This window comes from Magnolia sinica, chromosome 14 (assembly GCF_029962835.1).
Source record: "Magnolia sinica isolate HGM2019 chromosome 14, MsV1, whole genome shotgun sequence".
NCBI lineage: Eukaryota > Viridiplantae > Streptophyta > Magnoliopsida > Magnoliales > Magnoliaceae > Magnolia > Magnolia sinica.
Window position 1 is genome coordinate 57,781,559 of NC_080586.1, and position 26,501 is coordinate 57,808,059.

At 39.2% G+C, this 26,501-nt stretch overlaps 1 protein-coding gene across 4 annotated transcripts; it reads left to right on the top strand.

The window, feature by feature from the left end:
- Window positions 1-2,538: 2,538 nt before the first annotated feature.
- Window positions 2,539-12,618, top strand: LOC131225807 (uncharacterized). Of its 4 annotated transcripts, XM_058221400.1 has the most exons (5): window positions 5,749-5,762; window positions 7,938-7,988; window positions 8,422-8,503; window positions 9,131-9,277; window positions 12,307-12,618. In XM_058221400.1, exons 3-5 carry the CDS (start codon window positions 8,481-8,483, stop codon window positions 12,446-12,448), a joined length of 312 nt encoding a protein of 103 aa, XP_058077383.1. In that variant the 5' UTR covers window positions 5,749-5,762; window positions 7,938-7,988; window positions 8,422-8,480; the 3' UTR covers window positions 12,449-12,618. The 4 variants fall into 4 exon arrangements, 1 of the variants encoding a protein (XP_058077383.1); XR_009161556.1 differs by lacking the exons at window positions 5,749-5,762; window positions 12,307-12,618 and adding an exon at window positions 2,539-4,112 and having other exon boundaries at window positions 9,131-9,454; XR_009161557.1 differs by lacking the exon at window positions 12,307-12,618 and having other exon boundaries at window positions 5,334-5,949; window positions 9,131-9,454.
- Window positions 12,619-26,501: the final 13,883 nt, after the last annotated feature.

Genomic DNA, 26,501 nt, shown 5'->3' on the forward strand with positions numbered 1-26,501 from the left:
GCCCATAAGTGAGGCTCATCATGATGTGTATTAGGCTGTTGAGAGAGGCCCATGGTGATGTATATTGGGCCATCATGTGAGGCCATGGGCCCACTATATGTTTGGCTCTATGTGGGCCACTCCTTGGGAGTAATGTTGGTTAAATGTTCACATTGATGGGCAATGTTGGTTAAATGTTTACATTGATGGGCAATAATGGTTAAATGTCCTCATTGTGACCTTCCCTTAGGTCCTTTGTTAGGCTAATTATCGATGCCGGTTAGCGATATCGACTATGAGTATGTGACAGCATAGTATCAGGATACATGCCCATATGCACCATCTGCATGTTTGTTATGATATGTGATTGACCATTACATATGTCATTAGATACGTTGTTATGAGACTCCCTGATAGGCAGAGATTGTCTCACATGAGCACACGGTATGCGCAAGATTGATGTATGATTGGATTGTATGACTCATGCATCACGCATTTTGTGATATGATTACTGTACACCCTAGTGTAATATCAGGGCCGTAACCTCCACAGACATATCGTGAATGGCCAAATAGGACACCAAAAATGTTTGGTTCTAGCATACGGGCACTATAAATGTCTCTAGGTGAAAATCTTTAAACCTCCGTGGTCAGAGGACGCCCTAACGTCGAGACTGAGTGGATATATATGAGCGCATGAGGGCTATATACCAATAGGCCGCGTCTTCCACTGTGTCGTAGTCGGTTAGGAAGGGGTGTGACCTTACCCGCCTAAGTGAGGGGGCAATATCTAGGTTGAGTTTGACCAGCTTGAGGAATGGTTACGCTATCGATGAGCCCGGCCCAATATTGGTAGGTGGATAGTGAGGTCTCTTCCACTTACCCAGTTGTATGCTCGGATAGGGGCGGCAAGCTGGAGTAGAGTGTAATAGACCTCGGTGATGATCCTAGAGATGTACGGTACTAACTTGTGGACTTATTGAGCAGGAGTTGCATATTCATTCATTCACTATCCACTTGGGCTAGTGGTGCGCATTTATTTGTTATGTATACCTTTGCAATGGCCAGGATTTCGGTTGGAGCACGTAACTAACCTGAGATCAGGAGTTTACCACATTGAGTCTGACTATCCAAATTTAGGTATGAGACTAGTTTGGATAGAAGTCCCCTGTAGAGGACCCCGTAGCCTGCGATACTACGTACTATCATCCTGACTTCACACTCCAGCTTGGTTATTTCATTTGCACCGCATATTGTATTACATCCACGCCATATGACATTTTGGGTTGCTACATTTCTGCACTTACATAGCCTAGAAGGACTTGGCAGGATTTGCATATTACTTTGCATCCTCAGTATATGATATTGGCTAGTTATGATATACATTGAGTACTATGATATTATATTACTCGTGGACTTACCAGTATGTTTCCGGTTACTCTGATATCGTATGATTCATGATCTTGACAGTATTTCCGACATTGTATGATTATGACATTGTATTGAATGCTTGACACTTATCTTGTGCATACACTTATACTTTCTTCTATGCTTTCTATAAGCTTATGCACGATAGATGCATGCAGGTGACGTTAGTCACAACAGAGTTGAGCTTGGAGCATGGAGCCATCTTCTGGAGCTTTGATTTTGACATATGTATTTTCCTTTCAGTATTGTATTCAAAGTTTATATTAGTGGATATATGAAGATGATGTTGCCTTTGTGATTTGGGTAAACTTGTGGTTATGCTTATTACGAGATAAATGTACGTTGGAAAATCCTCCTTATAGGATCCCATGATCGGAATCTGGCATATGCGCGCTAGGAGCCGAGAATGAAGTACTATGAAAGCTGTTGGCACCGGATTTGGTGATCGGGAATTTTTTGAGCCCGGTTTCCGAGTTTGGAGCATGACATACTCGGTGTGGGGCCTACCATGATGTAATGGTTTTATCCATACGGTTCATCCCCTTTCTCATGTTATATTACGGCATGATCTAAATAGACCACAACGTAGGGATTTAATGCCTACCGTTGAAAGTTTCTTGGGAGATGCAGAGGTTCCGGATAAGCTAGTATTTGTGTTTTCACATTGTTAACCCATATTTGTTGGTGCTTCTGTATTAGTGCCCGTAATGAAGATGCACCCGCCAGAGATCATTTGAATAAAACCGACTCTCTCCTCCCCCCCCCCCCCAACCCACACTTTTCTTCTCATCTTCGGCCGCGGAACTACGCCATCATCACCAAAGACGGGAGCTCTCTCTCTCTCTCCCCTTTAAGATTTGAGTAACTCTCTTGAAGGAGAAAACTCAATAGAAGAAACGGCCAAGCATGGGTTTCCATCGGAAGTTTTTCATCGATGCCGCTTCATATACAGGTTTCGTATTGGATTTGTACTCATTTATTAGGGTTTTGATTGGTAGGGTTCTGATTTGAAGGGTTTTTTTATTAGGGTTTTGATTATAGTTTTCTGTTTTGAGTTTTTTTTGTGGATCGACATTTAGATCAGGCTTTTGATTAGGGTTTTCTGATTTGGGACTTATTATTCGGATTTTTTTTTAGGGTTTTTATTAGCTTTTTAGTAGGCTTTTCCATTTTGGGGTTTTTGATGGATTGGCATGTTGATTATGCTTTTTTTTTTTGTCTACTGATTGCATTTGACAAGGATCTCATAACACAAATAAACTGGATGGTTGGTATGGTTTATTAGTAGATCTATTGATTCAGGGCTACAGATATGTTCCTATGGGATTTGTCAATAGATATGGTGTATGGATTTTACCTCCAGGTACAAGGCATATATTCTAACAGGACACAACTTAGACTTACATCTTTGAGTTGGGGTTGGGGTGAAAATACTCTGTGATTAAATAGAATGAGTTTGAGGTTCCTCTCAGATCCAGAATGGGACCCACTAGATCAATGGTCCTTGTCGGCCAAACATGGGCCTTATGTGAATGGAATCCTGCACTTCAAGAAGAAGTTTCGCTGCTTGCATTTTTTCTTATCTTCATTCCTAGTTTTCCTATAATGCCTAGCATCTTACCATTAGCCTTCTTCAGAACACATAGCATGTTTTGGCTGCTCAATACTGATGCTCTTGATGCACGCTCAATACTGTGTATGTATTGTCAGGAAAGCTCAATGGGAACATTTACATGGTGAGACCCACATGATGGATGGCTTGGAGATTACACCAGTTTGCCATGCTGGCACGTGTAGACAATGGGCTTAGCAAAGCCCATTTCATATCTTATAATTAATCTCATCATGTGTTGGGCATATGTAATTAACAGTGGCCAACAAACACATCAATGGTGGATCTGTATAGGCTGGGCCCTTCTTAGCATTCTGAGCCATAGGCTCTGTCAGTACCAAGCCGGATCTGCATCGTCTGGTGGGCACCCCCTGATTTTATCTGTTAGAAATTGGAAGATGGATTGGATTGTGAAACGGGTTTATCTAGTGTCAATTGTAGAGGAATCATTCTATCCTCTTCTTCTTTTTTGGGTTAGTTTCGGTCTTCTATGATTACTTTGTTGACTCTATGAATGGTTTTATTGCTTTCCGTATTCTATTGTTTCCACATGCTTCTCTCTTAGTAGTTAGTTACTTGGAGTTCTGCAACAATTTACTTTTTGTGGACAAGTATAGCAGTAGGGAATACTATGTTAAAATGCTCCAGGCCATGTTCAGATAATTTCTTATGTTATTTGTATTCTTTACTTCTCGCAGTTATGCATGACTTGTGACTTATTCACACAGATCTGAAGCCGGAAAATATACTTCTTGTTTCTGTAGAATATGTGAAGGTGCCAGATTATAAGGTGTACTTAAAACATGCATATTTAGGTTTACAATTTCATATGAGATTTTTATTGAAGTTTAACCTAGTAAATTTGTTTTCCATTTTTTTTTTTTTTTTGTTGAAATATGTATCCTTTGGCATGCATCATCATCTCATGTTCTTTTTTTTTTTTTTTTTTTTTGTGTGATATGTATATGTTATATGTATACAAACATGCTACAAGGATTTAATTGTGTTTATTTCATTTGTATCATGCAGAAGGCTTCCTTCTACAAATTTTCAGTCACCTGACATAAATGCACTGTAGTTCTAGAAATGAGAAGGTATTCCATTCATATGAATTTTAGACCATTTCCCAACGTCAATAATTAGTGGAAGATTTTCAAATTTTTAGTTTTTTGTAGGGATATTATCGGGAAAATCTTGCTGAAAATAAAATATTTTAAAATATTTATATGATAAACTCCTTAATGTTTTATTATTTTTCCTGAAATTATATTCACATTGGTCCTAATGAAGACAAGATAGAACTCAGTTTAAATCCAGAGAATTTTGAAAACAAAAAAGAGCTTGATATATTAAGAGCCCAAAGCCCCAAATAAACAACCAACGTTACAAAACGATTGGTAGATGTTATATTTTTGCTGTATTTTCAGGTTTAATGTGTATGTTTTTGAATTCACAAGATGCTCAGTTCATAGGTTCATTCTTTGCAAACTGCCAATTAGTTGGATTCTTACTCAAATTCCTCATTCTGTTTGTTTAGATTCTTTTACTCTTTAACTTTTATGATGTTCTTTAAGTCGTCGAATTAGAATCAAATAACTTGACCACCAAATTGATGTAGAACTTAAATAGAAAGAACATGCTAAAATGATGGAGTTGTATACACCTATTTTCTGCTTGGGAATTAAAACAGAACAGTAGTTTTTGTATACGGATATATCAAGCCATATGTGCTGGCTACAGATGATACTTTAAACGTTGATTTGAGTTGTGTCATTTTGATTGATTAAAATGCGCCTTGGCAATAAGGTTATTAGAATGACTATACGCTAAGGTATTCTTTCAGGTACTGTTGGAACAATTAATTAGTTCCCCATGGAACAACATAGTTTTTATGATGTACTATGGCCTGGTAGTTCAAGGTAAGTACCTTTATGAACAACTCTAGTCTCGTGAATGTCAACATTACTTTTTTCAGTGATGTCTTTATATAGCAGAATACCAGTGACTTGGTGTAATTACAATGAAAGGCTTAATTTCAAGTTCGGGACACTGTTCTTCCAGAATTATGTATTTGTGCATCCTAGTTCAAATCAAGTATGCAGCATGCTTTTCAGCAATAGAAAATCCCTATGAAATTTATCGGTGAAGCATTTAGCCTGTGACATCTTCTTTTATTATGTGCCACCTAATTCTTAGTTCATAGCTGTTGGATGGTTGTAATGTATTCTCTATATCTTGGATCCCCATTCGCATTGAGTTTGTGTTAGCATTATCATCTTATTTTCCATCTTGGTCACATTCTTGTTTTTATTTTTTTAATTTTATTTTGTGATTTTTGTATTTCTTTGCTTTTATTGTTCTTTTGGCTGATGTATATATGGGGGCTAATCCCTTCGCACTCAGTCTCTCATACAAACTCTACTATTTGTAGTTGGCATATGGTGGTATCAATGGTTGCGGGACAAACTGTACAACTGCCCCATTGTTCGAGGCATTTGGAGGAGTTCCCTTTCAGTCAGGTCCATATGAGTCCATCCAAAAAAAAAAAAAAAACAGGGGCATCCATTGGGTACATCGCCGGTATCAGTCAAATACATCCAATACAACATGGAGGCTGGAATTTGATTTTTTTTTTTTTCAAAATCTTTCTTCTTTTTTATTTTAATTTCAACCATGGAGAACCTTAGAAATTCAAATTTGATTTTAATTTTCAATCTATCTTTTCCTTTTGAGCGACTTCCATGGTGAGATCTACCTTCTCTTTTCTAGGATTTTGAGATCTTGCTCTTTTTCTTTTCTTCTCAGTAGCTCCATCTCTCCTTTCCACGCCAGATTTCTATCTCCGGAGCTATTTTCCATTCTAGATCGATCAATCGCCTCTTTTTCTTAGGGTTTGGGAGAGAGCTTCTTGGTCTAAGTGGAGGAAAAAGGGTTTTTTTTTTTTCTAGAAATTGGCTATTACTCATATGGTTTTTTTTAATCTGAGTGGAGGAAAACGATGCAGAAGGGAAGCTCGTAGAAATTACTGCAGTGCATGGATTTAGTGATCTGCTTAAGGATACTGCTTATAGCCATTTAATGGATCTGTTTTTCTTGGCTTTTATGTCCACAAATCCATGAAATTCGTAAAGGATGCACCATATATGCTTTTGTGTTTTTTGTTCTTTTTCTTTTTCTTTTCTTTTCTTTTCAATACATCATAATGTAGATTATTGAAACAATGTAAAAGATAATATAATTCGAATGCTCTGAGACTGGTAAATGATTATAGAAATGATGTAAAACTAGCAATTGCAACTCCATTTATCCATGGGAAAATAACATTGATTAAAAAAAAAATGCAGGAAGCAGTGGTTTTCTTCCCCATGATTCTTATGTAGTGGTTTCTCTTGTTTGTTGCTTATGTTGAGACTTAGCACTTGGTTTATTTTTTTAATGGAACCTAGTGATTTTTGAAGGAATTTGTTTTCCATTTCCTGTTGGGCATCAAACTGCTTGGATTTCATGTATTTATACCTTTCAACTTTTGCTATTTCTAAGCTATGATTTTATTTTATTTTATTTTATTAATATTATTTTTTTGCGCCAGGTTGTTTGAAGCTACATTAAGCTTAATAGATTTTTAATACTTTGGAAATGTTCTCCATTGCTGATTCTGCTAGTTAAGCTGCATTTGGTTATACAAGTGACTTAAATTTCGATTGTTCTGTTTTAGTCGAGAAAAAATGACAAAATTTGAGTGTTTTGTAGTGTTCATAATAAGAAAGTAGCTGATTATAATTGCATTCCATGTCCAATTCTAAAAGTAACTGAATTGCGCTTTGAATATAAATGATAAGGATGTTAGAGTCTTCCAACTGTTAATGTTGAGGAAGTTACCATACAACAGTTGCATTTTACCATTCTTTTGGTGTAGTGTGTCTAAGATCTTAAGAGTCTAGAATATTAGGTGGATCTAGCATCTATGATGGTGGGGCTCCATAACACAGTGGTCAAGTTGAGCTAGAATTTAGGGAGAGGAGTTTCGATGGGTTTCAAACTCCTCAACTTTTTTCATTGACCTTTTCAATCCTCTGAGAAGTCCGTTGAGAAATGATGATGTCATTGACCCATTCAAGCAAGGAGATACATCGATTATTGTGAGTCCAGTTGCACAAGTGGGCCATTGGTTATGTGGTCAAAGTTGTGACCATCATAGATGCCAGATACACTTAATAAGAGATTCTGAGCTCCTAGACATCCAACAGGCGGCTTTCTTTCTAGTTCCTAGTGGTAATGTTTTTTCAACCATATCTATTCATAAGCTATAGATCAAAGGGTTAAGATCTTTCAATTCATGAGATTTTCAATGACCCAAAACTTCTTATTTTATGTGGCTATCCTTTGATGGGTGGCCACATTTAAGTGATCCAGACTGCATTTCAATGGGTTCACTGTGGATGGTCGAAGGGATGAAAGTTTCCTCTATCGAATACTGGTGGGCCTTTTTCTTCTATTGCATATGATCCGTGGACTCCATTTTATTCTTAACCATCCATTTTTGGGCAACAATTGGATGTCTGGAACTAGAGTTGTCCAGCGGGTTCGGATGAACAGTTTAGGGTCTCTGAAAAGTATGCCCTTCCCATATGGAATGCTGATGCAACCAAAATTCCTCTAGTTTGGGCCCAACATTCTATATTTCCTCTTGCAGATGTACTTGCTTGTCTCATTTTAATATGCACAATTGGTGAATCCATTCATCCTCTAATGTTTTGCTTATTTCTGCTATTCAGATGCTGCAATAATTTGTACTGTCCTCATTCTGATATATCTTTCCTGTTGATTATTTTCAGAAAATGGTATTTGTTGGTTACGTATATAAGTAGCCGGTTCTCTTGGTATGATTGTGGTCTGACTCATTGTTCTTCTTTTAGCAGAGTTTGAGGAATTATGCAACTGCAACCGGTTCAAAGGAAGGAAAAGTGAAGGTGAAATATATTTTTCAACCTTTTGACAATACGAGAGCTGTGTAAATAGAATTATTTTGTACTATATGAGTTATAAAAGTGGCATTCAATTGAAGAACATGTTTCACTACTCATTTTACCTCAGTTATTGTGAGAATTCCCTCGGCTTTTGACATTTCAGTTTCCATCTTCAACCTGCCCAACAGTTCTTGTTCTTGATAGTTTTTTGGTTGGTAAGGGGCTGTCTTTGCAGCTAGTGTTCTAAATTGCAGCACATTATTGGTCTGCTTAAAGGAGTACATGGATTCATTCAGCTCTCTCCCTTTCTTCTTCATTTTTCTCAAGAAATTACCTTTCCCTTACCTTGATGGATTCATTCAGCTTGTAGAATACCTCTCTTTCCTTGCAAGGTGGTTAGTTCACGGGTTGCTTACTTTTGCCCTTTTCTTTGAAGAATCAACAATTGAGGATAGAACTTGAGAATTGAAAAACAAGGCTGAGAGCATTGCAAAGATGGAAAAGATCATTCAAGAGAGGTAAGATAAGGTCACATTATTACAGAGTGAGATAGAGTTGCTTCAGGTGAGGTTTGATATAATGCTCACACAATTGCATTGCATCCGACTTGGTGAAAGTTTTCACATTTTGGCTCCTGTAACAATTGTGTGATTTGTGGTCACTGAGATATTGTTGACTTTTGAAGTTTGTTTCTGATTTATATTGAATTTCAATAACATGTATATGTTGTAAGCTTTATTTTGGTTTCCTGTCCTGCAAAAAAAGGGGACTGTAGATGCGAGGGGTTGCTAGGGAAGGCTCATGCACGTGCTAGGGAACTTGAGAAGCAGGTTGTGGAATGAAAAATTCTATAGAAATTCAACAAAAAAGAAAAAGGAAAAAAGAGAGAAATTCTCTAGATGTTTCTGATAATCGATATACTCTGTTCATGCTAATGTTCTTACAGGTTGAAAAAATCTTAAAATTTAATGGTTTTAATGTAATCTGCAGGTTTGTGGGAGATGTGTGCATTGACAGCTAATATTTTAATGGAGGGGATCTTATGAAAGTTCCACCCAAGGGGCTCTCAGTTTGCTAGCCTGGTTCTTTTTGGATTGTGGGAGATGTGTGTGCATTGACAACTAATATTTTAATGTAATCTGCAGGTTTATGGCTAATGATGGGAAGATGAAGCTGAAGGCAATGCTTCCAACCCATTCCTCTTCAGAAATACATTCTGGAAAACTTCAGAACCTTGGTCTGATTTCTATTCTTGATTATACCTGCAATGCCATTCCAAATCAGCCTGGAAAGTAAGTCCAATTATACCTGCAATGCCATTCCAAATATCTTTTTTCAATGTACATGATGCATTTCTCATAAGAATCTAGAGTATTCCATTCTGGATTTTGAACATTCCTCAGCAGAAATTTTCAGCATCTCTACCTTTGCTAGTTCTATATGCATTACAAGTTTCAGTTAAGATGATTGTCGGAGTTTCCATGGAGTGTTTTATGAGCCTGACTAAATAATAGGATTTGAAAATAATCTAGCTGTCTTTGGCACTGCATGCTGAATGAATGATTTAAGTTGGCTTAAATGCTAAAATGTTGTTAACACAATGGCAGCTTTGTCGAGGTGACCAGTTTCTTTGTTGGTTTTCTCCTCTTTTTCCCTATTGCCTAAATTATAATGTTCATGTCTTTGGCACTGCACGCTGAATGAATGATCTTGATTGTGATTTGGGTTTTGTTTACTTGTTTTGGATTGATGGCTTTCTTCTATATTTGCCAAAAATCAAGGAATTGTTACTGATTTCCACTGTTTTACTACTAATGACCTCCATCCATTTCCTCTAGAACTTTTAGAAATTTAGTTAATTAAGTCTTCTTCCCTTTTCGTATGGACTTCTTTGGGAAGCTGAATTTGCAGTTAGTATGGCTTGCTAAACAAGAACTTAAAAAAATAATAATAATAAAAATAATAATAATAAAATAAAATAAATAAGTGGAAACTAATCCCATTTGCTTGAAAATAGGTAACTGCAGATACTAATTATGCTAACCCATGTGTGAATATGGCTGAACTATACAGTTGTAAACAACGAAACTGTTTGGGATCCATAATCTGCCACCCACCTGTCGCGCCCACCAATCTGATTGGGTGGTCTATATATATCTTTTGCATTTATACAAATTGTGGCTGCAATCTTTGTAATAGTACATGTATTGTTTTCTCCTGCTACCAAGCATCATGTTAATTCTAATGTTTTGTTTCTCAATTCAAGTGCTTCAAATGTGAGGAAATCATTTCTAGCTTTTGCAGTTTTGACTTCATGGTTTGGGGTTTTGGATTACCCTTCCGTTCTACTAATCTGTCAGTCGTATATGTATTTCTTTTTTCATTTTCTTTTTTTCTTGACTTCTGAAATGTTGATGGTCCTCTAAAAGGTCCTTGAAAACTGCTCCCTAGATAATGCCTTAAGAACGGTTCGGAGTGGTCTGTAACTAGTTTGAAGCAGTTACTAAGGCTTACACAAGTCTACATGGTAGGTACTTCTCAGCTGCATGATTTTCTATTAGGCATTTACAATGTATTGTGAATGAGGTGCATGATTTTCTATCAGGCATTTAGGCGGGGCCATTAACTGCATTACTATAGACCAGTTCCTTTTCACCTGCATGAACTAACTGATGTACAAGCCAGCCTGATTTTTTTACCATGGTACTTGATGGACCTCACCTCATTTTTTGATTTATCCTCTTGATCAAAATGATAGTTAGAAATTCAATTCAATCATGATCCAAATGCAGCATTAATTGATATATGGGCATGGGTGTTGAATCTCAGATGATGAGAGCATGAAATTGTTGGAGAGTATATATGTAGTCTGAGAAGCTACAGACGCATGTGAATACAATAGTGGTCTTGGATCCTGCATCTTTGTTGAAATGAAATATCTGGTTATCATAGATTGTCCCAAAGTACATTTTTTAACAGATTAAAGCTCAGCTATCTTCTTTTCTCAACAAGATTAAAATTGAAATGGGCATTATAAATTGGAGAATTGTCACCATTTCATAACAGATAACAGGTCTGCAAGTCGCCTTGTTGAACTACCATTAGTGTTCTTATGTTCTTATAGATTTCACAGGAGATGCATTTTCGCACCTAGCAAGTGAACTAGTTTGCAAGCAGAACCAATTGCTTCAAAGGATATCCAGGATTGATAGGAAGACTGAAATTCCAAAGGATTGCCAAAACTGGAACTCAGAATGTAGTTTTGCAGTACGTTTTGAGTAGAACTGGTAGGATTGCCAAAACTTGAACTCAGAATGTAGTTCTGCAGTGAGTCAAGTAGAATTGGTATTTATTTATTTATTTTTAAAGAGAAGGTAAGCACTACGTTTATTACATTTTATGTGATAGGAAAACCAATCATTCTAACAGGCATCGGAATAGAACTGGGAATATTGTCCTCTCCTGGGGTATTTAGTCAAATTGACTTCAAATACATGCCTATTTTGGAGGAGGTTATATCAACTAAGACTTTTGCGTCAAGGCTTATTTACTGTGCATTTAAAATTGTATAATGTGCCGCTACAATTTTATTGGCTTTTGCTCGTAATTGTACGGTTTTTTGGTTTAAAACTGTTTCTAAATAAGAAAAAATACCGTGCCCAAGACCTGTGTGAATGGAAATTGAAAATTTGCAACGGTTTCCAACCGTCCCCAAGTTTTTGCGACGTCCTATTTCAGGAATGGTTTCGAATCGTTCCAAGGTGAAAGTTTTGGAACGGTTGCGAGCCCCTTTTTAGCCACGGTTTAAAACCGTTCCTAAAGAGAGCCCGAACTTTTCAATACTGTAGTATTGAAAATTCTCGAGTATTACCATGAATTTGTCCATGGTTGGGACTCTTGAACAACCTCAAATCTATCCTCGTGTGGATCCTTAGATGACCATGAATCTTCCGATTTGGATGGTGCTTTTGGATGTTGAATCTATTCATTTTGGACCGTGATTCGGGATGTCAAATCTATAGATTTTGGCTTTGTGCATCTGAACAAAACCATAAGGCCCTGTTTGATTGCCACTTTAAAATGAGTTCATCCCATTTTAATTAATTGTGCTTATGTATTAGAGAGTTATTGTTAGTAATCAAGATTATTTTTAATCTTTCATATGTTTCCATGTTTTTTTTTCCCCTCATTTTGCCTATTATTCACTTCAAATTCTTATAAGCAAGCTAAGTCTTGTTGGTTCATTCACACTTGAAATTGATTTTTGATAGCCATGATATGTGGGTCTCACTAGATTTTCTCTGGTATTTCATAATCATAGGGTTGAAGAATGGAAACCTATGATGAAGAGACTTGTCAGTTTTTCAAGCATTCGTCGATCCAAGCGTTGCTTTGTCCCCAATTTATGGGAAAGAAACACAATGTGGCAAAATAATAGGTTCTTGTTTTTATTATCTTTCTAAATTGATTATTTTCATGCATGATTCATATTAGATGTGCTATGGAAAATTCTAGAATGCTTTGGAGTCAAACTGATGTCAACCAAGTTGAATGGGAAATTGAAATGTGTGGGCTTAAAAGGTTAGTAGTGTTGTGGTATGTTTCTGCATATAATGCCAAATACTTTGAAATATTGGCAAAACCAATAAAAGATAGAATATGATCTTGTAATTTGTTGAATTATATAGGCTACCATTGGATTTCATTTTATTTTATGCTTTCATTGCCAATCCCCAGCCCAGATAAAGGAGGGTGGCATAAATCATAAATATGATTTTTATGTTTTTTTATGTTTTTTTTATTTTTTTAATAGTAAATGCTTAGGGATCTAGTCCGTAGCCATTGCTACTAGTTTGTAATCGTTGGAACTAATCCCCAAAATGGTTTTCAATCATTCTTAATTTTTAGCGACGCCCTATTTAGGAACAGTTGAAAATCGTTCCTAAAGGGTTTTAGAACAACTAACTATTCTTAAAGAGCAATTTTGGTGTAGTGATGCGTTGATCCAATGTCAATTATGGTCCTCTAACCCAGGAGGTCCCTCCCATATTTATCCTAGTACTAGAGAGATTTAGATAGCCTAAGAAATTCTCTGGTAGGTGTCAAGGAATTCCACAACCATTCATAAGGATGAACTACATAGAGATAAAGAAGATGTGGAAGAAGGATGAAAAACTTCTTGATTTGCTCTCTGCACAATTTTCTCTCCATTTAACACACCCAAGGGGAAAGGATATTTAGGGCTTCTCATTTCAACTCCTCTAAAATAAGATCAAATAAATAAGGAAGAAGTTAGGGTTTCAAGATAATACCAGTATGGTACTCTATCAGCCTACACAGCTTTGTAACCCACTATGAGGGAATTGCGTCGATCTGCCTTATTTATGCATATACTTATGATCTAATCCCTCCACTTCTATGACCATCTACTAATGATCATATCCCATATCATTCAAAAGTGGACCATCAGATCTGGACCATCAAGTTATCATTAAGTGTGATCAAAGCAGTTTTAACGATTAAAATAAAACTTTAATGATTAAAAACCTTTAAAAGACCAATTAAAATAATCTGAGTGTTGGGTCCGTCAGAAAAATCACTTGGAGTCTCTGATTTATCTAGATGAAAGCCATAAACATGTTCATAGGAAAACTAGTGGATCCCTTGTTAAACTGTGCAAGAATCAAGGGCTCCTGATGAAATTATCCAACTACATCCACTTTATTAGCCCATGCATGAACCGTGTAAGAAGAGTCAAAGTTGACCAATCAAGATCGTGACCCTTGCACATTCTCAAGTCTAAGGATTAATCATCTTTCATGCATCATCAAATCCTGATCTCACGATCACAGTCCAGGTTAATGGACCTTCAGACTATTGACTTGATCTTGATCCACCGATATAAGTGACCAAAGATCCAAACTTGGATCCTTTGTTCACGCTCCTATGCAGGGTAAGAGTAAGGTATAAGCCGACACCAAGTTAGTTACCGATGTTGGAGACTATCCATCCTACCTAAGTTAGTCTCCTCATGCAAGATGATTGTACATCTCATAAACTGATGTCCACATGCGTGTCCCATGTTGTGACAGTCATAGTCTAAAGGGTACTGAGATCCATGGACCACGACTCTCCTACGTTAATGACCGTCATGTCCAATCTCAAGTTTCGAAGGATTATCAGAGGAATCACTCCTCAACAAACCCATAATGAAGATTCAAGACAACACTATATATCGAGGAGGATCAATAGGATGTCCACCAAGGACTCATAGAAATCATGATCTATGACTAAAATCGCCCTAATCATATCCATACGGTTAATTGATTCAAGCTCCCATTGATTTTTAAAGGCATTGGCTCGGACAAGAAAGAGAGCTTAGTGATGCTCTGATGCCTGCACCACTTAGAAACCATGATTTCTTGTGTTTGATTGAACTTGACCTTCTCAAGGGGACATTCTCCCATAAGTTGAGTAAGCAAGAGGTCAAGATGATTCATGAGATGATAATCTTGCTGTTAGCTTATGATCCGCATGCATTGTTCAAGTCTCATCACTTTGAAACTATGTGACAACAACATAAAGAAGAAAAACATAAAGATTTGCAAGGCATTGAATTTCGTGTTTGTGGCTTCCTCATGCACAGGCTTGGCATGATATTTGGCTATAACATGACATTGGAAGTAGTAGGAATCAAAAGGGCAATGGCAGCCACTTTTTGCGCCTTCCAAAAGAGTTCTAGGCTCAACAGCTTCAACAAATTCTGGTGTACCATCACCAACACCTTTTACATCCGATAGGTGAACTAAGCATATCTTTATGGGATCTAAACCAAATGGCTGGCTTTCTGACCCTTGGTTACCACTATGATGTGTTTTATTTGATGTCTTAAATTGAGTCAGATACAGGGTCTGTCGATGCCATCGGCAGACTGTTCAATTGCACCTTTGATGGCATCGAGCAATGCTTGATCCCATCGAGATTTTCTGAAGTTTCTCAGGTTGGTCGCTGGACTAACTGGGCACTTTCTCGATGCCATCGATGAGTGTTCAATGACATCGAAGATTAGTTCGATACCATTAAAGATGGCTTGATGTAATTAGAGAAAATTAGAGAAAATCAGATTTTCATGTTTTGTCTCTGGATAGTTGAGGAGTTATTTTGATGTCATTGATGTGACCTCAATCCCATCAAAGGACTAGTTTCGATGACATCGAAGACTGTTCGATGCCATCGACAGTTTCCGCGCAATTTTACGCAGAGTTGCGATTTTGTGGGATTTGTTTTCGATTTTGCTTAGGATCATTCTATAGGCTATATATATGGGTGTAAGCGCGATTGGAAGGTATCGCTAGGGTTTCTAATTCGTTCAAGGGTTTCAAAGGGTATAACAAAGGTGAGATCCAAGGTTGTTCAAATCGGGTAAGTTGTTTCTCTTTGTAATCTTTGGTTTCATCATGACCAGCTGTCGCTTTATGTCGTGATTTTTTCCTACAAGGGTTTTTCTATGTTAAATCGATGTATTATCTTTGTGTTTGCTTGGTGCGATTGGATTACTCTCCTAGATTCATCTTTGTGTGCTTCCGCGGTCCCCCAACATGATGAGTATGTCCCATGCAACTTGGAGCTAGGAAAGGTGATGCGAAAGGGCTGCTCTCTACATCACAAAGCTACTCTCAAGCTTTTCGAAGGATGGGAGAAGTTAGCCTTCAATAGAAAGATATATGTTCAATGCCTAGTTGATCTATTTTACTTGACACTTTAGGTGATTGTCTGTCTTAGACTTGGTTATTTTACAGATGGCAACATTTCTTAGCTTGACTCGTCTCTCTTCCTATCCATTTCATAAATTCACATTGGTTTTACTCTAGTTGGGTTTCAAAGAGAGGGCTAAATACTGAAGTTAAAGAAGGGCAAGCCACCTCCCACTTATTGTGTACCGGTGAATTGGCAGCATTTTTGGTGTATTGGCTTAGAATTGTTGTGCTGCCAAGCTCAAAGTATCACGACCTGATCTGGCCCACTGCTTTCGTGATGGCCAGGTTAATGGCAGAGGAGGTGCCAGTTTCCTCAGCGCTGACAATTCTAACTTCCATATAACCTAGACTAAACCAGGTGGCTACCAACAGGTGGGGCCCAAAGGCAACAAGTCCTTACTTTCCTCTACACTACCTATGCTCCTAGATCGGGATATACTTCCCATGGGCTTAGAATGATGAAGAGGGATTAGCCTTGAGAAGTAATAGGATTCCAATGATGTATTTCCACATGAGGAAGATGATAAGGGGTGCATATTCGAATATGGTCTAACATGTATTGAAGATGGAGAACATCGAATTCTTCATATTCCAGGTCAACAATTCAAATGAAGAACAGGGAAGCACTGACGACATCTATAACATGTATTTAAAAAGAACTTAATATCCATTCAGTCGTACTGCCTACCATTAAGAGAAGAAAGTGATTTTTGCAGAACCTCCAAGCCGGTTTGCTCCGTAGTTCAGCCTTAATACGCAATGCCAACAACGCTAGAACAGTGGTAGACTAAGTGAAAGATACCTCATTTCAACACTGAGGTCTTGGTATCGATTCCCTAGTGAGGGTGGCTAACAGTGAAGTGTGAACTGACAGTGGGTGTACTAACAAGCTAACAAAAAAAAAAAAAAAAAACAACCAACACTAGAACCGCTGACTTGGACATTGAGAGAATTTGGCTTGGGCCCTATCCACTGGTCCCACATATGGCGATAGGTCTTGAGTAACACCTTAGTGAGTGTTACCCTAATCGTGTGGGGCCCACCTTAATGTATTTGTTGTATATTCATGTTGTCCATTTGTTTTTTTTTTTTTTGTTTGTTTTTAATCTCATTTTAGGACTTTATCCCAAACCTTAAGAAGATTCAAATCTCCTATGGACCACACCACTAGAAATAGTGACAAATGACCATTAAAAGCTTTTTGTGGGCTTCAAAAGATTTGAATCAAGCTTATCTTTGTATTTTCTCTTAATCCAAGTCTTCTTGACATTATCAATAGGTTCAATGGAAAATAAACATTACTAAAACCTTATAATGGGCCCTTTGGAATTTTTAATGGCGAGACACTCAAACACCATTGTTTCCTATGGTGTGGCCCACCTGATATTTGGATCTAATTAACTTTTGGTAACACATCCTAAAGTGGGCTGAAGAAATGGATGGACGGCTTAGATATACAACAAATCATCAAGGTGGGTGTTACCCAAGTAACACCTAATCTGCTCCCACTTATTAATGGATGAGGTGGCGAGCTATCTAATTCTTTATGGTAGAGCATCGATGTCAAACATATGGTTTTGAACGGTCCAATCAGAAATCCTGATGAGCCAACTACTAGTGGGTCACAATGCCTTATCCATTGGGGAATTGCGGAAGCACAAAGAGATGAATCAAGCAAAGTACTCCAATTGCGCAATCAAATTCAAACAAAAACAATATGAATTTTATGTGGAAAAATCCTTGTGAGAAAAAACCACAGCGCAAAACGACAATAATGCACTATGAAAGCATAAAATCACAAGAGATAGATATCACCGATTCGAACAAGCCTCGAATCTCCCTTACAAGCCAAGTTATACTCTTGAAACCCTACGAACGAATTAGAAATACCTCTTAATACTCTCACATCCCGATTACACCCATATATATAGCCCATATAAGAATCACAATCAAAATAGGCAACAAATCCTACACTAATGCAATTCTGTGCACACACTCGATGAAACCTTCAATGGGACTTTGATGTCACGCCCCAAACTCGAAAAACGCGCTCATAAAATTCCCGATCGCCGAATCCGGCACCGATAGACTCCGTAGTACCCCATTCTCGGCTCCCAACGCCCATTCGCCAGGTTCCGATCCTGGGATGCTAGGAGGAGGATTTTCAATGTCAGTTTGATTTATAATAAGCATAACTAAGGCATAACCCATAAACAACAACCAAAAACTCCATCACATTTCTACTATGATAAAAAACTTTACAAGTACAATGAGCATAAAGGAAAATATAATGATAATGGACAAAACTTCCAAGATGATCTACTATACGCTCCTGCCTCAGTGCTGTTGCTGTTCAACGTCACCTATACGCAACGGTTGTGCATAAGCTGATAGAAAGCTTAGAGGGTAGTGAGAGTGTGTGCGTAAGGTAGTAATACAGTTATGCAGTATCAGAGTAATGCGGAACATGCTGATGAATCCATGGATACCATTAGCCGTACCAAGGTTATGCGATGTAAGGCATGAATGATGTCGGCCATACCAAGGCCATGCGATGCGAGGCATGAATGATGTCGGCCGTACCAAGGCCATGTGATGCGAGATGCAACTCAAGCATACGAATCCTCATCTAAGTCCACATACCAATACAACTCAACTCTGGAATATCACCGGGGTCTAGTACACTCCAAACCAGATTGTTGCCCCATCGCGCGTAATAAAGCGAGTGGAAGAGACCTCACTATCCGCCTGCCAATATCGGGCTTGGTTCGTCGATAACGGACCCATTCCTTGAGCTGGTCAAACTCAGCCTAGCTTTGCCCCCTCCTCTCGGGCGGGTAAGGCCGCACCCCCTTCCAACCGACCATGACACAGTGGAAAGCGTGACCTTCTGATAATCGACACTAGGCGAGTAACCTCCTGGTACCATAAGGGTTTAGGGACTTTCACCCAGGGATATCTATAGCACCCCATGTAGAACAAGATTTTTGGTATCCAATTCTGCCAACCACGATATGCCTGTGGAGGCTATGACCCTGATGTCGCTAGGGCGTAAGTAACCATGTCACGCAATGCAAGATGCATGAATCACTCAATCCAGTCATACAACAAACATGTGCGTACCGTGCACTCGTGCGGGCAACTTCCCTTACCAGGGAGTCCATAACAATCTACCTAATGACATGTGTGATGATCAATCACTCATCTCATCACAAGCATGCAAATGATGCATATAAACATGTATCATGATGCTATGTTGTTATATACTCATAATCGGAATCGAAAATCACATACAACGAATGAGGCCCACTTATTTGGGTTAACCCACGCAGAGAATGGGCCTAACAAGGCCTAAGAGAAGGTCACAATTAGGACATCTAACCATCATTGTCCATCAATGTGGACATCTAACCAACATTGCTCGCAAGGAGTGGCCTACATAAGGAATTTATACACAATGAACGGCCACACAAACATCACATTGGGCCTCGCTTATGGGCCTCACATACATCTCATCGAGTCGATTGAGTGGGCCGATCAAATGGGCCGATTCGAATGGTCCGATTCAAATGAGCCGAATCAAATGGGCCGAATCAAATGGGCCGAATGTATATCAAATCGGGCCCACCCTTATCTATATTTGAGATCCGACCAATTCATAAATTAACACATAGATAAATGAAGTGAAAACCAAAAATTAGTTTGGGTGGGAACCACTGTGGTCCCTAGAAGTTGAACGGTGGATGTCACGGTCCACTATTTGAATGGTGGGGTCCATGTGAACTTTAGATTTGACTCATTCTTTTTTTTCCCACGCTGTAAAGTGATCTCACAAATGGTTGAACGGCATGGATACAACACATACATTATGGTGGGTCCCATAGATAGACGACATGGATGGAATAGGTGGGACCCACGGAGCTTGCTGTCGTGTACAGCAGCATGTTGCATGTCAATAGGGCAGCTACATAGCTGTCGCACATGCAGCTATTGCCACTTTAAAACAAGGCAGAGGTGGGTCCCACGTAGGGCCCACCCTCCTGTATATATGTAAAATATATAATATATATAAAAATATAACTGCTGCAACTGCAACTTTTTTTGTATTAAAAGGATGCAGAGGTGGGTCCCACGTAGGGCCCACCATCTCATTTATATTTATAATATATATTATATTATATAAATATCACAACACCATATATATAGTATTATAATATATATATATATATATATATATATATATATATATTATATACAATATCACAGCAGGTGGGTCCCACGTGGGAACCCACCAGATATAATATTATATTATATAAAAAAAATCAACATCCAGGCCATCCACGGCCTGGACAGTCACGTGCATCAAGGAGGGCCCCACACGTGGGGTGGGTCCCATCGTCCAAGGACGGTGGACACCACACGTACATGATGGTGTGGCCCACTCCAAATGGGATGGACGGTGTGGATGGGTCCCACGGGCCCACTGACCTTAGTGTTGAAACAAGGTATCTTTCACCCAGTCTACCTCTCGAGCTATGGATCTAGGTCCCACGTCAGGTGGCAGCCACTCGTACTAGGGAATGCCAAGACCCCAGCGTTGAAATGAGGTATCTTTCACTTAGCCTACCACTTTAGCTATGGATCTGGGCGTGGATACGTGTGTCAAGGAGGGCCCCACACAGACATGGGTCCCACCGTCCAGGGTGGTGGACAGTTTGGATAAAAAACATACCCTATGGTGTGGCCCCACATGTGGGGTGGAGGGTGTGGATGGGTCCATGGACCCCACTGTCAGCACACACTTCACTGTGGTGTACCCACAGTCAATCACACCCACCGTCCACACCTCCACTGTCAGTTAACACTTCACTGCTGACCACTCCACACGTCAGTTCACACTTCACTGCTGACCACACTTCACTGTTAGCCACGTCCAGGCATCATGGTGGGTCCCACATAGACGTGGCCCACCTGATTAGATCAATTTAATATTTGTGTTTCTCCTACATCCAGGCCCACCCAAAGACGGTTAACAAGGTGGGCCCTACGGATGGGATGACGTGGATCATACATCATAGTGGGGTCCATAATACATGAGAGAGAGAGAGAGAGAGGGGCCCCGCCACTATGGACCCCTCTTTGATACAAAGCCTACATCAAGATGGGTCCCACCATAAGTGAGCCCTTACATCACAAAAATTAAAGAGATGAAGATCTAAGATCACCTACCGTCTTCTTCTTGCTCCCTTGGCTTCCTTTGCTCCTTAGCTTCGATTCCAACGGAAGATGATGGAGTTTTGATGGTTGAGATGGGAGATGAGAGGGTAGGAAGTGGGCCACATACAAAACTCTCTCATGGAGGTTTGGGAGAGCCTTGGACGTGTGATGTTTTCTCTTGCTTGGGAGAGTGGTTTGAGAATGAGAGAGAGAGGGTTGTAGAGAGAGAGAGAGAGAGAGAGAGAGAGAGAGAGAGAGAGAGAGAGAGAGAGAGATGGGTGATGGAGTGATGGATGTGGTGAGTGATGGGTGTGTAAGAAACTTTTGACTTTAGGGGTAGATTGTGTAAGAAAGGTATGGGTGGTGTAAGAACTTTTTGACTTTTGGGGTTGCTTGGGGATGGGTGTGAGGTGATGTGTACTTGACATGTACTTGACCCTTGATGGGATTGATTAATTGATGGATGTGACATTCGGTAGAGATTCTCTTCGATTTTGCAACGCGCGGCGTTTTTCTTGAACCGAACATGGGCCCATATCTCCTGGCATGAGTATCGCCTCAGCGCGCGAGACGCGGCATTGGAACCACGGCGACGGCGTAGTCACTTGGGTACAGGTCACGGGTTGACGGCATGCGTCTCAGGGTCACGTGTAAATGTCTGATAAAGGTCGAAGGTTGTCGGAATTCGACAGGGAAGATCGCGGAAGCCTACGGAACGGTACAGTCTAGGATATGGATCTTACATTTGATGGCATTGATAGATTGTTGATGACATCGAGAAAACACCAAAATGTTCCAGTGATAAAATATGGATTTTTTGATTTTTTTTTATGGCATCGAGCATCCTTCGATTGCATCGAATGGTCTGTCGATGCCATCGATAAACCCTGTTATTTATAGATTTGAGACATAAAAAATAATCTCCACCATGTCTTCAATCTTCATTCTTCATAGCTCATTTTCCTTGTCTTTAATTATGCCTTGCATCATTACCTCCATCATCGCTTCTCATTCACACTCCATCTTCCTTTTATGCCTTCTCTAAGCATAGAGAAGTTTTTTTTTTCAAAAGGAGAGTATATATTCCAAGAGAAAACTACACAACTCATTCGAGTCGGGAGCCAGGGGAACAAAGAGGCTCATGCAACGACTTAGCGTAAAAAGGAAAAACCGAAAAAATAGAAGACTATCTACTAGGGCCTAACCCTAATGGAGGGGCCACTCGGAAGGCTCCAAGACCCACCTTATCAAGGAAAATCGAGCCTCTGATCTTGGGAGGGAGGTCTGCTACATGACGAGTCAAGAAGGACCGTTGGAGGTCGGACCCTAAACGAGCCATTCCATCCACCGGGGCATTTCCCTCCCTGAGGACGTGGCTGAACGTGAACGTCCCAATTGCCCTTAGTCTATCTATCTTTAGGAGCCAGTAATCCCAGTGCCAGTTAGGCTCCATCGAGCCATTGAGGAGAGCCACCACAATTCTAAATAAACATAGAGAAGTTGCACATAACTTGAATTTCTCTCCGGGGAACTGTCTTAGTGAGCATGTCAGTCAGATTCATGCTCGTGTGAATTTTCTCTAAAATCATGCTTCCTTTCTCAAGTACCCATTGGATAAAATGGTGACGTATATTAATATGTTTAGTACATGAGTGATAAATAAAAATTTTAGCCAAATTTATTGCGCTTTCACTGTCACAATTAACCGACACAACCTCCTACTGAAGCTCAACTAATTTATTATCTTCCTTAACCAAATACCTTCCTTGAATGTTTCAATAACAATCATGTACTTAGCTTTAGTTGTAGAAAGATCCACCACAGACTGAAACTTTGACATCCAACGGATCGCTCTACCCGCTAGCATAAATAAGTAATTGGACGCCGACCTTCTATTATCCACACTGGCCACGTAGTCAGAATTCACATAGCTACTAACTTGGCCCCTAATTTATCAAAAGATAAGACATAGTCCTGCATAAATCGAATGTATCAAAGTAGCTATTTCACTGCTTCCTAGTGTTGCTTATCGAGGTTAGACATGTATCTGGTAACAACACCCACTACATGTGAAATATTCAGTCTTGTACAGACCATGACATACATCAAGCTGTCAGCCGCACTCGAATAAGGCACACAAGACATATCCTACTTTTCTTCATCAGTTTTAGGACATTATTGTGAACATAACTTAAAGTGAGTCGCGCGGGGAACAGTAATTGTCTTAGCTTTGTCCATCTCATACTTGAAGTGAGTCGCGTGGGGAACAGTAATTGTCTTAGCCTTGTCCATCTCATACTTAATTAATACATTCTCAATGCATTCCACATGAGATAACCATAGCCTGCTCCTCTTCTTATGTTTGTGTATATCAATGCTGAGAACCCTCCTTAAAGCCCCCAAATTTTTATCTCGAATATCCCTGACAACTAAGTCTTTAGTAAGTTGATCTCAAACATGTTGTGACTAGTGATAAGCATGTCATCGATGTACAAAATCAAGATAATGAATTTTCCATCACCAAGTGTTTTGGAATAGACACAATGATCATATTCACTTCTGGAAAACCGCTGACTCACCATGAAAGAATTAAACTTTTTATACCATTACTTAGGCGACTGTTTCAGGCCGTACAACGACATCTTTAACCTGCAAACCTTGTTCTCTGCCCCTTTTATTTCGAAATATTTTGGTTGCTTCATGTAGATCTGCTCTTCCAATTCCCCATACAGGAAGGCAGTTTTCACATCTATCTGCTCCAGCTCAAGATCGTATTAGGCAACCAATGCCAATACAAATCCGATAGATAATTGCTTCACAACCGGTGTGAATATCTCAGTGAAGTTGACATCTTCTCTATGAGCATATCCATTTACTATCAATCTTGCCTTTTACCTATCATGTTTTTTCTTAAAGATCCACTTGCACCCGATCGCTTTACGGCCAACGGAAAACTCCACCAGCTCCAATGTCTCATTCTTGTATAAAGAGTTTATTTTATCATTCATCGCAGCTTTTCACTTTTCGGTATCTAGTCCATCAAGAGCCTCTTGAAGAGTGGACGGATCCCCTCATCTGTAATGAGGACATATGTGATATTTGAGTTATCCTTGTATCTCGCAGGTAACCTGCAATCCCTTGGCAGATTCCTTCTCACAAGTGGCTTTTTCACTTGCTCATGTACCTCTGTCCGCATCTCTGTGTTAGCCCGTGTCTCATTTCTATCTAAATGAACATCCACACCAACTTTTCTGGTTCCTTGTGATCATCCTTATGGAACAAGGATCCTTCATCAAATTTAATATCTCAACTCAGGATGATTTTCCGTGTGGCCCAATCATACAGCCTGTATCCCTTCACACCATCACCATAACCGACAAATATATATTTCTCGGTCCTTTAGTCCAACTTATCTCTCTCAACTGTCAGTATATGAGAGTAAGCATCACAATCAAATACACATAGTTCTGAGTAGTCTACCTGCTGACCACTCCACACTTCATCTGGAATCTTACATTCAATGGCCATAGAAGGGGAATGATTCACTAAGTAACAAGCCATGTTAATGGCCTCAGTTTATAATTCATTGCCTAACCTGACATTACTAATCATGTATTGGGCCCTTTTCAAGAGAGTTTGATTCATCCACTCAACCACATCATTATGCGCTGGTGTGTGACACATTGTGTTGTGCCTCATGATCCCTTCATCTTTGCAGTACCTATTGAATTCTCCATCATTATATGTCCTTAATACCTTCACCTTTCACCCTGTCCATTTTTCCATCATTGCCTTCCACTTTTTGAAGTTGGTGAAAACATCAAATTTATTTTTCATAAAGTAAACCCAAACTTTGTTGGAATAATCATCAATGAATGTGACAAAGCATAACGACCATCCACCACAGGTGACGGCCCCCATATATCAAAATGCACATAATTAAGAACACCCTTACAAATATGTTTATCAAACTGAAAAGATACCTTCAATGTTTATCATATATGCGATGCTCACATATATTAAAATCAATACTTTTAAAGACTTGAATTAAACAACGGTCAACATTCTTACCCGACTCGCTCATGTGGGCCAAGTGGGCATGCCATATATGTGCAGATGTGAAATACCCTACAGATATTGCAGCTTCACCCGATGAAGTTCTTACGATCAACCTGTAAATATTTTTGTTCTGTTGTGCCTTATGAGTGCCCCTTTCGAAACTTTAAAGACATGATCAAAGCCAGGTGAATCTGCACTCAAGTGTCTCGAGTACATCTAGAGATATCGGGCTCTTCCTCATCTCAGGAACATGTTTCACCTCAGTTACGGTACGCTCCATGCCATTAAACATCTTGATGCTAACCGATCCAACACCCACCACATTATAGGCATTATCATTACCCATAAATACTTGGCTACCATCGCATTCTCTATAACTAGTGAACCAACTCCAATGAGGAGTCATGTGATATGATGCCTCAATATCCAAAATCCATTCATCCTTACGTTCATCGTATGAGTGTCTGACTATGGACACTGACAACACATCATAACCACTCATACCTTCATCAGACTCTGCAGTATTGGCCTCATTGGAAGAAGCCTTTGAATTCTCTTTTTTTGCCTTAGGATTTTGACAATCCTTCTTCATGTGCCCAGACATCCCATAGTTCCAACACTTCAACTTTCTTTGCCATTGCCCTTGGATTTGAATCTCGATCAAGAAGATCCATTGTCCTCAGAATTTCGTTTCCTCGTAACCAGTGCATATATAGAGGCACCTGCATCACCGCTTTTTTTTTTTCCCATTGCCTTCAACTAAGGGGTTGAGATAATGGTATCAATGCTAATGGTCGATCTACCAGTGCACAACGAGTCCTTGAACGACATATACGAAACCGGGAGAGAATTTAACAATATGCATACCTGATCCTCACCTTTCATCATTTCCTCCTCATCTGGTAATTTACAAATTAACTTATTAACGTTACTAATGTGGGCCTCAACATTAGCCCGCTCTATCATCTTCATATTGAACAACTAAAGCTTCAAGTACAAGCGATTCTTAAAAGCTTTATTCACATAGATGTTCTTTAATCTCGCTTATGTACTTGCTACATTTTTCTTTCTCATAACATTGTAAAAGACTTCATTCGTTAGGCATAATTAGATAGAGGTTCTCACTTTCTTATCCATTTTGTTCCATTCATCATCTGTCATAGATTCCGATCGCTTCTCAAGGAGAGCATCGTCCAATCTTTGATGAACTAGGAGACCGGTCATCTTGACCTTCCATAGTTCAAAATTATTTTTCTCGGAATATTTTTCGACATCGAACTTTAGATTAGAAGCCATTGATATTATGCTTTCACATTCAATATGCTTCCCAACGTTATTCTCTAATACCACTTGTTGGGGAAGCGTAAAAGCACATATAAATGAATCAAGCAAAGGATACCAATCGCACAATCAAGTTCGAACACAAACAATTCGAATTTTACATGAAAAAATCATTGCGAAAAAAATCACAGCACAAAGCGAC

Coding starts and splice junctions, on each gene's coding strand:
- LOC131225807 (XM_058221400.1), top strand. CDS start 8,481: ATGGAAAAGATCATTCAAGAGAG. Junction 8,504..9,130: donor GAAAAGATCATTCAAGAGAG/GTAAGATAAGGT, acceptor TGTAATCTGCAG/GTTTATGGCTAATGATGGGA. Junction 9,278..12,306: donor ATTCCAAATCAGCCTGGAAA/GTAAGTCCAATT, acceptor TCATAATCATAG/GGTTGAAGAATGGAAACCTA.